The 12157-nt window shown below is 55.8% G+C and overlaps 1 protein-coding gene across 9 annotated transcripts in view; it reads left to right on the top strand.

Moving 5' to 3' along the window:
• The window catches only part of MEF2D (myocyte enhancer factor 2D), a 97157-nt gene that overhangs the window by 59946 nt on the left and 25054 nt on the right, over positions 1-12157 (top strand). For all 9 annotated transcript variants that reach the window (XM_088151089.1, XM_088151090.1, XM_088151092.1 and 6 more), the window contains exon 3: positions 8999-9202. In XM_088151089.1, the coding sequence (XP_088007215.1) occupies positions 8999-9202 (204 nt within the window). The remainder of the gene's footprint in view (positions 1-8998; positions 9203-12157) is intronic.

Genomic DNA, 12157 nt, shown 5'->3' with positions numbered 1-12157 from the left:
GTGGGTGCGATCGCAGGGGATTTGCCCGTAGCTCTGACTTGGAGAGCGCCTTGGCACGTCCGAAAAGCAGCAGGAATCCCCCCCGACTGCCAGACTGGAACCCGTGGTCGTGCCTGCCTCACATCTTCCAGCAAGCAGCTTACGGCCTGGAGAAAAAGGATTTGGTGACCCTCTTAGTCTTAAAAGGTTAATGCCACCAGATGAAGGAGAGGAACTAAAACCTGTCCTGGTCTGAAAGGGCAGCCAGAGAGATCTTGCTGCAGGGGCGGTGAGAGGCTGGTTCAGCTCCTGCCGGTTTCAGTGGTCGCATTCTGCAAAAAAACCCACTGGCCACGATTAAGCCAAATTGAAAACTAGCCCAGCTGACCTGGAGGAACGATTCCCTATGAAGTGAATGCAGAGGAGCAGGAAGTGGACTTAAATCCACAGGAGCTGGGTTCAAATTCCCTCCCAGACTGCCAGTTTCCAGGCTGAACTGCAAGACTGGGATGGCCTCACCCTGGAATCATTGCATGAACTAGATTGTGTGAATGTTGCCCCACCGGGAGGTCCAGCTTTGTTCCCCAGACCATGCAGGGCAGACACCCACACCCCAGTGATGGCGAGGGGAGGGAGGTACCTCCCTGGCCAGTCCATTAATTTATTATAAGTTGTCACAGAATTGAGAAATGAAGGGTGGCTTTAAAATGTTAAATACCTGCCAATGAACTGGGACAGGAGTACAGCCGATGCTTGTTGCTGTAATTCCATAGTTTTTAAGTTGCATCGTTTGTCCATTTTTTTGCATCAGTTGATTGTGGACTTGCCACACCTTGTGCCTTAGCGTATAACTCCTCTCCCCACTCGTGCCACTGCCTCCTAAACAATTGTGTAAAGGTCCGAAATAATGTATTCTGAAGCATTGGATGGTCTGTAGCAAAACAAAAAACTTTTTCGGCCATTCCTGAACTGGCTGGATCCAGTGGGTCTTGTCTTAGCGATTGGGGCCACCTTCAGTGGGCTGCTTGCCAACCCTGCGCATGTGAAGCCTCGGCGGATGGGGCCGCTCCCTCTGCCCACCCACCTGCACAGCATCCCACCCCTGGAGTTCGGCGTGGAGAAGCTGGTGGAAGCTTTCCGCAAGGGGCTGAGAGCATTCATGCTCACACAGTTGTGCTCCCCAAATTCTTCTGGGAGGAAGCTTGGCAAGAAGACAAGAGCTGGAGAGCTGGCGTTTCTTCCGAGCCTCCCTTCTGTTGGGCCCAGGAGATTAAACCAGGTTGAATTGCTGCCTGCGCGTGACATCTTGGCGCTGATGAGGGAGGGAGAAACTGATGTGGGCTCTGTTCTCATGAACTCAGTTTTGCAGCGGGGGCAGAATTCATGTCTCTTCTGGTTGCGTGGGCATGGCCAAATGTGCTTCTGCCCAGCTTGGAGAGGCTGAAGGGATGCTGAAGGTTTTGCTGCTCCAAAATGTGCTAGCCGGGGCACTCACACTGCGCTCCCAGCAGTTGCCTTCCCTCCAGTTCAAGAGGCTGCTCCGAAGGGCTCCAGACCTCGCCCCCTTTCCTCCCCTCCTCGCCTTGAACTGTGAGGTGGCAGGTAGGAAAGGGCTTTTCACATCTTGCAGAAACCTTTTTTTCTTTTTTCTTTTTGCAGTGAGTTTCTAAGCTGCCAAACTGCCAGGATTTTGCTGATGCCATAGAGACGCAACTCAGTGCTGGGCCCAGGCAGCATTTAGATGCTGAGTAGCATCTGAGGGGCGACATGTCAAATGCCTTTCTTCTGTCATGCTCTAAATGAGTTTATTGCCAAGTTTTAGAGGAGTTTGGGGGCCTCCCCACAGGCCTGAGGCCTCCGTTTGTGCAGCTCTCTTTCTTTCTCTGCTAAGAGGCGATTGATTCTGATGTGTTGCGGGCAGCCTGGTTTTGAGGGGGAAGAACGGGCTCCTGGCAGGTACAGCTGACTTGAGACCCTCGTTCTTGTTGGCACGGCGAGGGACTGAAGCTGGAGAAGGAGCCCTGTGCCGAGTGGACATGAAAAGATGCGGTGCGCTCAAATATAGGGAAGGGGCAGAACGGGTAATACAGGGGAAGAGCTGAATTCTCTCTCTGGTGCATAGCTTCAGCCCCCTTCTTCAGATTTCCCCTTGCAAGACGTCCCAGGGAGGTCTTGCTTGAATCTGACCCCTTCTCTCCTCCCCCGCCCCCGCTGCACCCCCCATCTGCAGTGTGAGCCTTCCCAGGCGTTCAGCCCTATCTGTACGTAAAGTGCTTTGAGCGCCTGCAAACGTCGCACCTATGCAGACGTACGGCGATTAAACTAGGAATGTGGGGTTGTTTTGATGCATTCTGTGGCAGGCTGCCTCTGACAAGGTTTTATCTTATGGGCTCGGCCCTGCAGGAGCAGGTGCTGCCCCGTTTGGCATCCGGGGGGAGCCCGGCCCCTTTCAAGACCTCTGCTCCTTCCCCTCCTCTCGTGGCTTCGAGATTGGCTCCGGGGGGCCCTTTTACTCACGTGCTCACGAGTTCTCGGGCAGTGGGGAAAACAGACGAGAAGACTCTTGCTACAAACATCTGTACCACCACATTGCGTTTGTACTTGGGGTTTTTCCCCCACAGCATATGTGCACACATTTGTTTATTATTTATTTGTTTACTGTGGTTTGTAAGTGGCTCTGAGTGGCTTAAACCAAGCAACAAAAATGTTAAAATGGAATCACAATAACCCAAGCAATATCCCCAAGGGTGGAGAAGATTTCTTTCCTGAAGAGTCACGTTGTCATGTTTCCAGGGGGGAGGTGTCCTTGATATGGGGGGCAAGCTGTTCCATGGAAGGGGGGCCATGACTGAGAAGGCTGCCCCCGGGGCCCCGCAGATGTCATTCTCTTGGTGGTGGGACCGTTAATGGTTCAAGGGGTCTCAAGGGTCTCCAGCCCTGACCTATAAAGCAGCCGCTAAGGGTGACCACCAGCGCCTTGAACTGCCCCCAGGAGCTGACTTGGCAGGGGCGCCCCTTGGGCGAATCTTGGGGAGCCCGTGACTCCCTGGGTTGCTGCCAGTTCTCACCAGATGAAGCTTCCAGGTGGCCTTTCAGGGCAGCCCCGGGGAAAGTCAGACGCGGGGCAAAATGCTCGCCGGGATCCGGCAAGGACGAATCCACTGCGGCTCCATTTTGTTTCTCTCGTTTGGCCTTAAAGTCTCCTTGGGGGCAGAGGACGATCCGAGCAGAGAATTTCTTCTCCTTTGAAAAGGAGAGCAAGTAAGGTGGTGTTTTGAGGCTGGGGGAGTGTTGGCAGCATCTCCCTCCTCGGCCCAAGAGAGGCTCTGGGACAAACAGCTGAGGGGTCATCGCCACGTCCCGCCGTCCAGGCGCGCCCTCGTGTCCTAATCCTGGGCGCACGGAAAGCCACTGGTCCGTGGCGGGGACAGATCCCATCCAGATGAGCGGCCAAGGGAAGCCGGTGGCAGGCATGGCTACTTCTCCCGCCCCCCCCCCCCGTGACGACCTCAGATAACTGCCCTTGCGGATGACACTTTTACTCTGCCTCCCCGAGAGAGATCGTCCGAGAAACGCCCAGGGTCGTACGGGAGCCCCTCGGAGCCGAAAGAGGCGGGGGACCCGTGAGCCCCTCAGCTCGCCTGGGCCGCTTCAGAGCTGCGTCGAAGTCAGACCCCTCCCTTCGGCGGAAGTCTCCAGCCAGGGGTGGGGGGTAGCCCCACGGGCCGCTCGAAGCCTTTCAAGCTTTCTGAAGGGTAATTTTAATGTGACGGAGAGGACGACGCTTTCCAGTGCACGGGGGGTGATAATAGAGTTGAACATCCGCCCCTCCGTGGCCAATTGACTCACCTTCATGCGCCAACCGCCAGTCCGTGCCCCTGAATGAGCTGTTCTTCCCCACCCTGCGCTTCGTCCCTCTGGAACTTTTGGGTCCCTTGGCTCGGAGTAGGGCCAGGCCTTGCCGTGAAAGAGGAGGCACCAGGAAGGAACCTTGGGGGGCCTGCAGCCCCCTTCCCCTTTTCCCGAGAGCGGCCTCTGCACGTTGCTGGCTGAGGGCCTCCTTGCCCCTGCCTGCGTTCGTCCCCCCGAAGGCACGCCAGGCCCAAAGCCGCAAGCCCAGCCCTGGGACTCCCCACGGCCTTCCGCTCTGCAGCTGGATCCCGGAGGGTGGCAGTGCTGCGGTTGCTTTGCTTGGCATCGGGGGACCTCAGTGAGGGGAACTGCTCTGCAACGGCGCTTCTCTCCAGCCTGGTGGGCCATGGGGGTGGCCTTGAGCAAGGGCACCTCTCCCCGCTTCCAGAGACGGAGGGCAGAGGTGAGGCGTGCGCCAAGGGCAGCTAAGAGGAGGGCTGTGCGTGGCATTCCTGGATAGGCGTGGGCAGGCCTGGCGGGTGAGGGGGGAAGCACGTTTGCCCCCACCTGATCTGGGAACTGGGGGCTGCTTCGTGGTGGCTTGGGCACCAGGAGCCAGACAGCCTCGTCCAGCTGAGAAGGCAACTTCCTGACCACTTGGGAATCCAGCATTTCCCCGGAGGAGGGCATCGCTTTCTTCATTCATTCATTCATTCATTCATTCATTCATTCATTCATTCATTCATTCATTCATTCATTCATTCAATTTCTCTCCGCCCATTTCCCCCCAGTGGGGGACTCTGGGCGGCTCACACAAAGCATTAAAACAATAAATAGATATAAATACATAAAACATAAAAAAATTATGCAAAACATTACCAAAAAAGGAGGAGAAAGTCCTTTTGCACAAAAACTCTCGGAACAAGGAGAAGAGCATCTTTCCAGTGTGCGGCTTCAGTGTATGCAAGGAGGCCTCCTGAACGCACAGGGAGAGAGGGGCTTCCAGATTTAAGGGGAGTGTATCTCAGGCTCCTGGGTGCTGGGTTCAGGTCCAGCAGAGGCTGCTCCCTTCTCTGCCTGGGCTCCAGCTGGGGCAGGCCTGTGGGTTGCTTGGCCTTTGGAGGCAGGCGGCTGGGGAGGACCCCCTTGACTTTCTCCCCCAAATTCTCTGTGCAGCATTTGGGAGTTCAGCTTATCCTGCTCCTTGCTGCGGTATGGGGCTTACACCCATTCCTGGCTGTGGAGTGCCCTTGTCGCCCTGCGAGAAGGGGAGGCCCGGCAGCCTTGCCCATCGGACGGCAGGCTGGAGGAGGGAGGTGGCCACCTGCTGCTGACCTCAGGGCACTCTTTCCTGCTGCCGCCTCTGCCACCACCACAGAGCCTGGCAACGTGACTGCCCCCGCTCGGCGCATCGTGCCCAGAGGAGGAAGGACTGTGGCCGATCCCGCTCACTTGGGGGCACGGTCGTGTGCCCTTCAGGCACTCTGGTGGATGGAAAGGCGATTAGGACTCAATCTTGTTAACCACTTTGGAGCCTCCGTTGGCAGTGGAGAGACAGAGAAGGTGGGCAGGGCAGGTCTCCCCCCCGGCAGACCGTGAGCTTAACCCCCCCCCGCCTCCCGCCACCCTCCTAGCTCGTCGGCCGCGCTTCCTCTCCCAGGGCCCTGCTCTCCTCCAAGGGTGCGCCGTGCTTGTTCTCCCCCCCTTCTAGCTGATGAGCCATGTAACCGGTCAGCTGATGGGCCAACTGAAGCTGTAATTCAGGAAACCGCTTGGGAGCATCTTCTCTCCATCCTCATGGGTAAAATTAACCGTTGCTGGCCGGGTCCGGATCTCACCACGGACCTGCCTTGTGACCTTGCGAAGAGCAGGTGCCTCCTACGGTGGGCTTAGACGTCCATCTCAGCAAGATTTGAGGAGGGCCACTGGCCTGGAAAGACGGACGTGGGCTTAGATACGTTCGGGGGGAGGCCCTGGCCCTGGCCCTGGCCCAAGCGGACTGCAGCCCTCGGAAGGTGCCCTGGCTGGTTGGGTTGCCGTGCTGGAGAACCACGGTGGGTCACACTGAGGCTTTCGTTCCGTCCCCCGCTGCCACTGTTGGGTTCATGCCAGGCTTTGCACGCAAACATGCTAAACAGGGCACAAACGAAACAACCACTGTGAAGCTCTAGAAACAAGCTCACCCAAGCTTGTGGTAGGTTCACATACACCCTTATTTCTTTGGTTCTTGTTTAATCTGTGGGGTTGGTCTGCTAGTTCTGGGTCGCAAGACTCTGGAGGGCCACTAGATGCCAGCAAAGAGTTAAGGTTTTTCTGGATCTCTCTAGTGCCATCTAGTGGGGTCGTTGGAGTTTTGCAATGCGTGAGCCTCAGGAACCCCCGTCAGTGGTGCTGAGTTCTGACTGCATCCGTTCAAACAATGCAAACTTCTTTTAGAGAAGAAAGGTTGCCATTGAATTACTGATACGAAGCAGGAATCCCACTGAACTAAGGAAAGAATATCCAGTCTTTGCTTAATTGTTTTCCTCTGACTTCCTCTAGGCCAGTGTTTCTCAACGTTGGCAACCTTAAGAGGTGTGGACTTCAACTCCCAGAATTCCCCAGCTAGCCATGCTGGCTGGGGGATTCTGGGAGTTGAAGTCCACACGTCTTAAAGTTGCCAACATTGAGAAACACTGCTCTAAGGTAATCAGTCAGTGACAGTGCTACTAGAAAGCCCCGCTGTCCTTTTGTGTGTGTTGTAGGGCGAGGATCAGTGACTGCGAAGCCCCTCTAGATGTTGTCATCACTCCTGTTCTGAGGAGAGTTGAGAAATGGTATTTCTCTTCTCCTTCACCCCACCTACCCCACCTGCGATCCCGCTGGGGAAGCCATCACCCTCCTACTTTGGGCGTAGTTTTCCAAAAGCCTCCGGTCTGGCTCTTGTGGGGCCCGCTAAGTTGGCTTCCTTCACATGTGCAGTGCCTGTGTTTCCCCTAGACCGGATTCCCACATCAGCTAGGTTAACGAGGAGCTGGGCAGCTGGGCAGGTCGTTACAGAAATCCAGCATTTGACTGAAAACGTGCAAACCAGACAATCGCCTAAAATGGCTCTGGTTAACCCAAGTGTAGTCGCATTCGCCGGCAGCATCTGGGTTCCAGTGCGTGTTCAGGTTAGCTGGGGTGTGGCCCGGGGTCACCTGGGCAGGGTTTACCCCCCCCCCCCGCCATTTATGCTAAAGAGAAAATCGTTTTGCCTTTTTTAAAATGAGGGCAGAAGTTGGGAACCAAGGCCGAGAAGAGAAACGGGGTTTGTTCCACCTCTCCAGAAGCCTCAGAATTAATTGCCAAAAGTCTCCAGCGATCTGGAGGAAAAAGCCAGGATTAATTAAGGCAGAGGGAACTTTCTTTTAGGGGCTTTTGTATTTATTTCCTTTGTACAAGTTCGGTAATTGTGCATTTTATGCAACTTGGATGCTCTTGATGACAGTTGTTTTTGAATACAGAGACCAGCATCATCTTGTAATCTGCCTTACGTTTCTACGTATTTTTTTTCCTGCTGGAGACCCTTTTGAGTCATGATTTAAGATTTGAGCAAGTCTTCATTTTTATCTCCTTTACCGCTAAATGTTCGGGGTGTCACTTAAAGCTAAAAAGGACTTAAGACTCTATCTGTTCCCTTCTGGAAAAAAAAAGTTTGATTTTATGTGTCCCTTGTGGGAGCGTTCTGTCTCCTGAAGGAAGGGTTGATTGCACAGCCTCAATGCTGCAGGGCCAGGAGATAGTTCTAGCATTATTTCATTTTCCCCCCTCATTTTCCCAGCAAAGCAGAGAGGTGGTGGGATGGCTCTCCCATATCAGCGTCACAGGAGGCACGCCAGGTGAGTGCCCCCCCGGAAGATAGGCGGTGGCACCCACTTCACCTAAACAGGAGGCAGAGCTCACAGGTGTCGCTCCGGAGGTTCCCTGGGAGAGCTGGTCTGAGACCTCCGGACTTCCCAGAAGGAGGGCCAGCGTGGGGGCAGCAAGGGAAGGCCAGGATGAGCAAGCCGCTCTGCCCCTGAAGAAGGTTTCGCGCCGTTCCTCTGCTTCCCTAGGCACGTCGATGCCTTTCTTCAAGGGCCAGGAACAACCGTAGTTTCCTTCTAGAGAGGAAAAAGAACATCAGGATGAAGATTTTATGCCCCCCACCCCACTTGGTATTCCGTGAAAGCTGGGGGTCTTATATGTCGGAGCTTCTTTCCCCATTGCCCACTTGCCCCAAGCAGGGGGAACCAGTTAGTTTGTCCGCAGCAGCACCGAAACTAAGACGCTAGTAAAAAAAGGGGGGGGGGAAAGGGTACCACTTGGGAACCCCAGCTGAAGTTCCGAAGCGCATTCGTCTGCAACCCGCTCCCTGCCTGCGGCTTCCTTTGCAGGGGGAAAGGAGGGTCACAGGCTCTCTCCGTATTTTGTATTTTCATTGCCAAACAGCTGCGCTCTCCAGGCTTTTCTCCTTTACGTGCACTGTGTGTGTGCAGAGGACCGCCAGGCGAAGCAAATACCTGCCTCAGGGAGGCCCATCCGCTTTCAGCTGGGGCGCTCCATAATCGCCAGCCAAGAGCCCCCCGCCCAGGGCTTCCCGGGGCTGAATCGAGCCTGTCTGGGGGGCACCGGCCTGGGGAGGAGGGCGGGAGGAGCCGATGGTCTGTGGAAGCGCCTGCTTCCTGGTCCTCAGAGTTTCGGGCCCTCCCGCTTGCTTGCCTTCCGGGGAAAGGCTAGGAAAGAGACACTGTGCAAAAGAAAAGTTGCTCGGCGCGATGCCGAGATGAGATCCCGCCAGGACCCTTCTGTGCAGTGCGCTGTGCTGTGCAGCAAGAGAGCTTATCTGACCGTTAACATTAGGATGCGTTAGTTGAATTAATATAAATCGCACAGAATAGAAGTCCTGCGGAGGGGTTTTTTGGCGCACCCCCAGTGCATCCTCAGGATTGAGTTTGGGAAATGCTGCAGCACCCTGTCCTCCCCCAGGCAGCTCTCCTGGCAGGCCCAACCCAGAAAGGGGGGTGTCGGGGCAGAGGCGGAGAACGCGAGCCCCACTTCCAGGGGGCTCCCGAATCCGGAGGGGAGTCCGGACAGTCCTCCTGGCTTCAGGGCCGGCTGCTTTCCCTGCTTTGATCCGGCGGCTCTCTCGCCTTGTCTGCTGCAGGTGACGTTCACGAAGCGGAAGTTCGGGCTGATGAAGAAAGCCTACGAGCTGAGCGTGCTCTGCGACTGTGAGATCGCCCTGATCATCTTCAACCACTCCAATAAGCTCTTCCAGTACGCCAGCACAGACATGGACAAGGTGCTGCTGAAGTACACGGAATACAACGAGCCCCACGAGAGCCGGACCAACGCAGATATCATCGAGGTACGGTGCCCCGTCCCTGCCCCAGGAAGGGTGTCCCGCTCCCGTGCTCCCGGGCAGCACGCCCAGGGGCACCTGCCCGGCCACTGCGGGAGACCCGCCAGCGAGCCTCGCCCAGTTCCGGCGGATTTGATCAGTGCCGGGGCTCAAAGGGAGAATTCGGGCGGGATTTCAGCCTCACTCCCTCACCATTAAGCTGGCCAAATGGGCTGGGTTGGTGCAATATGCCAAGCCACAGAAAAGGGGCAAACAGCCCGGGGCTGACACTAATCATGCTTTGCATGTGGTACCAGTTCAGCTGCACTATCTTGAACCGACTCGACTAAGCCGTTGCGTGGACTGTGGCACAAAGCGTGTCTGCCACAAATCGGTTGTCTCCCTCGAAGGAAAAGGCAACCTGCTGTGATGTAATGCTGGGGTGCCTAGACGTCCTTCTGCAGCGGTACAGAAGGAGGCTGGGACCACGGCCAGCGTGGCATTGGCCTCCGGTGCCAGCGTGGCCAGGCTAGTGTGCATCTTGCAGGCTCAGGAGGACTGGCCAGAGGTCAGTGGGGAGACTGACGGGCTGGGCCTCTGGGCTTTCCGAGAACCAGCCCGGCCCTCCGTCCCCCTCCAAGCCAAGGACTTGCTCCTGCATGGACGGCCTTCCAAACAGCGGGACCAAGTGAGATTCTGCCGTTTCTTTGTCACCTTTCAATGAAAAATTGCTCGTGGGTGGCTCCCTCTGCACTTGGCAAGATCTAGACAAATGAATGGTTTGGCTGGGTAATTATTGACATTACAAGTGAGCAGAAATTAAGGCACACAAAACCTTTAGTCATTCAATTTATCTGCTCAAGATGGTAGAGAATAGGAGGGGTGCGGGGAAGAAATCGTTCCGCAGGGGAGAGGGTGGGTGTTTTGTGCCAGGTGCACAGCTAGGCACTCACTTGTGCACTCTCACTCAAATGTGTGTGCACACGCGCACACACACAGAGTCATTGATTCGCTGCAAGTGAAATAAAATATAGAGAGGTCAAGAATCTGAGTGTTATTTCCCGTTTGGAGAGCGACACTTGAGTTGTTTAGAAACATTTGTTATGTGTTGATTGCATTTTCAAAGCTCCTCGCCCACCCCACTGTGAGGTGACACGGCCAGAGGGGGAGTCTGACTCAGGCAAGGGCCAGGAGAAGCGGCTGAGTCCTCCGCGTCGCCCTTTTCTGCACCAGGCAGCGCTCCCCGGGCCGCTCCGTCCACTGAAAAGGGTCTCCTGCAGAGCTGCCGAAGACCCCGCCAGCTGGAGGCTGCTGAGCTTCTTGGGGGCGGCTGGCTCTCGGCTGGGTCATCCTTGGTCTGCTGGGGCTTAGCGAGTGGGGTCACAGGTGGGGTTGGCCTGAGGGTGCTGGGGTTCCCTTCTCACGGTCTTTGCAGCCATGGACTTGATGCTGGAAGGAACCCTCTCCATGGCTTGGTGCACCTCAGCACAAAACGTAAAGAAGATGTGGGGGCACTGGAAGAAGGGAGCCCTTTGGGCCTGGGTCTGCTGTGGGTCTGAGCTGTGGTTGTAGCAGCACCAAGCGCCCCTCTGTAAGAAGCAGAGCCGGGTCTGGCCACTCCAGGCGCGCTGATGCCTTTTGTCCTTGTTTCCATCATTCCGTCCCGCATTTGCTCATTGTGGAAAGGAAAAGGAGCTGCGTGAAGCGCTGCCCGGCCTCGGCCATCCCCTCTCCCCCTTGAAAGCGCCCACCAAGCATCGCACAGCCTGTTTGCAAAATCAGTCGGTGGAGAATTTACTTCTGATTCTCTTTGTGGGGTGAGAAAGGAAGCAATAGAAGTTGCCACGCAAGACGTGCGCTTCCCCCCTCCGCCCAGCCAGCGTGGCTGTGACCTGACTGGCCTTTCAGAGCGGTCCCCGGGGCAGAAGAAGCTGCCTGCCGAGTCAGCCATCGGCGGCCGAGCTCAGAAGGTGCCGCTGGCCTGGCAGCGTGGCTCTGCGACATTTCAGATGGGAATCTCGCCCACCAGCCTACAGTCCTGCTCCAAAATGTGCACTTTCTTCACGTAACCACTAGCAGAGGCATTTTATTTATTTATTCATTTAAAGTTAGCCGTTTATTGCAAGTGCTTCTGTGCCATGGGGCGTGGGCAGGAGGGACTCTTAGCATTGCGCTGGACAGGCGGGTTAGATTGATCAAGGCTGCCCCGCTCAGCAGGGACTCTGAGCAGCATACAGCTAGAGCCGATACCACACCTAATACCAGGAAAAGTAAACCTCGTAAAATTGAACCTGATGGGGGAACAACATGCCTTAGCCGAGAGAAACGCTCGGCATAAGCGTCTGGCAGATACCAAGACCCCAAGCCATGTAGGGCTTGAAAAATTATTCCAGGCAGCTTGAGATGTGTCTGGAAACAAACCAGGGGGCCGTGGCAGCTCCCAAAGTTGTATGGCCACATTGGGATGTTCCTGTTCGTACTGAGGCAGCTGTGTCCTGCACCAGCTGAAATTTCTGGGTGATTTTCAGGGGCGGTCCCAGGGAGGGTGGATTACTGTAATCCGTTTGGGAAGCAGCAGAGGCGCAAGGCACCCTGGTGGCTAGCAAAGGCTTCCACCTGACAGTCCAGGAGAATCCCTAGATTGCAGACCAGCAACATCCAGTTGCCTGTTCAGTACCGTCGTTTTTGCCAATGGCGGAGTGTGTGTTTATTTGACCGATGAAACAAATTAGATGGCCGCCCATCTAACCAGTGGACCTCTGGGTGGTGAACAGAAGATAAAAACACGGTACGTAATTCAAGCCAATTACAGGGAGTCCTCTGAGGAGCCGTGGCCCCCGGAGTTTCCAGGCGGCTTCTGTCCCTGCCCTTCTTGCGTTCTCGAAGCCTGCCTGGTCCTCCCCTTCGCGGCCTCTCGCTAGTCCACGTCTCGGGGATGCTCCCTGAATCGCCTGGGGCTGTGTCTGGGGAGGGGACACCTCC

Source organism: Python bivittatus, unplaced genomic scaffold (genome assembly GCF_059951505.1).
Source record: "Python bivittatus isolate LINGU-HERP-01145 unplaced genomic scaffold, Pbiv_v1 ctg000660_np1212, whole genome shotgun sequence".
Lineage (NCBI taxonomy): Eukaryota > Metazoa > Chordata > Lepidosauria > Squamata > Pythonidae > Python > Python bivittatus.
Note: the sequence above shows the minus strand (reverse complement) of the source record. Positions and strands in the feature narration are given on the sequence as shown.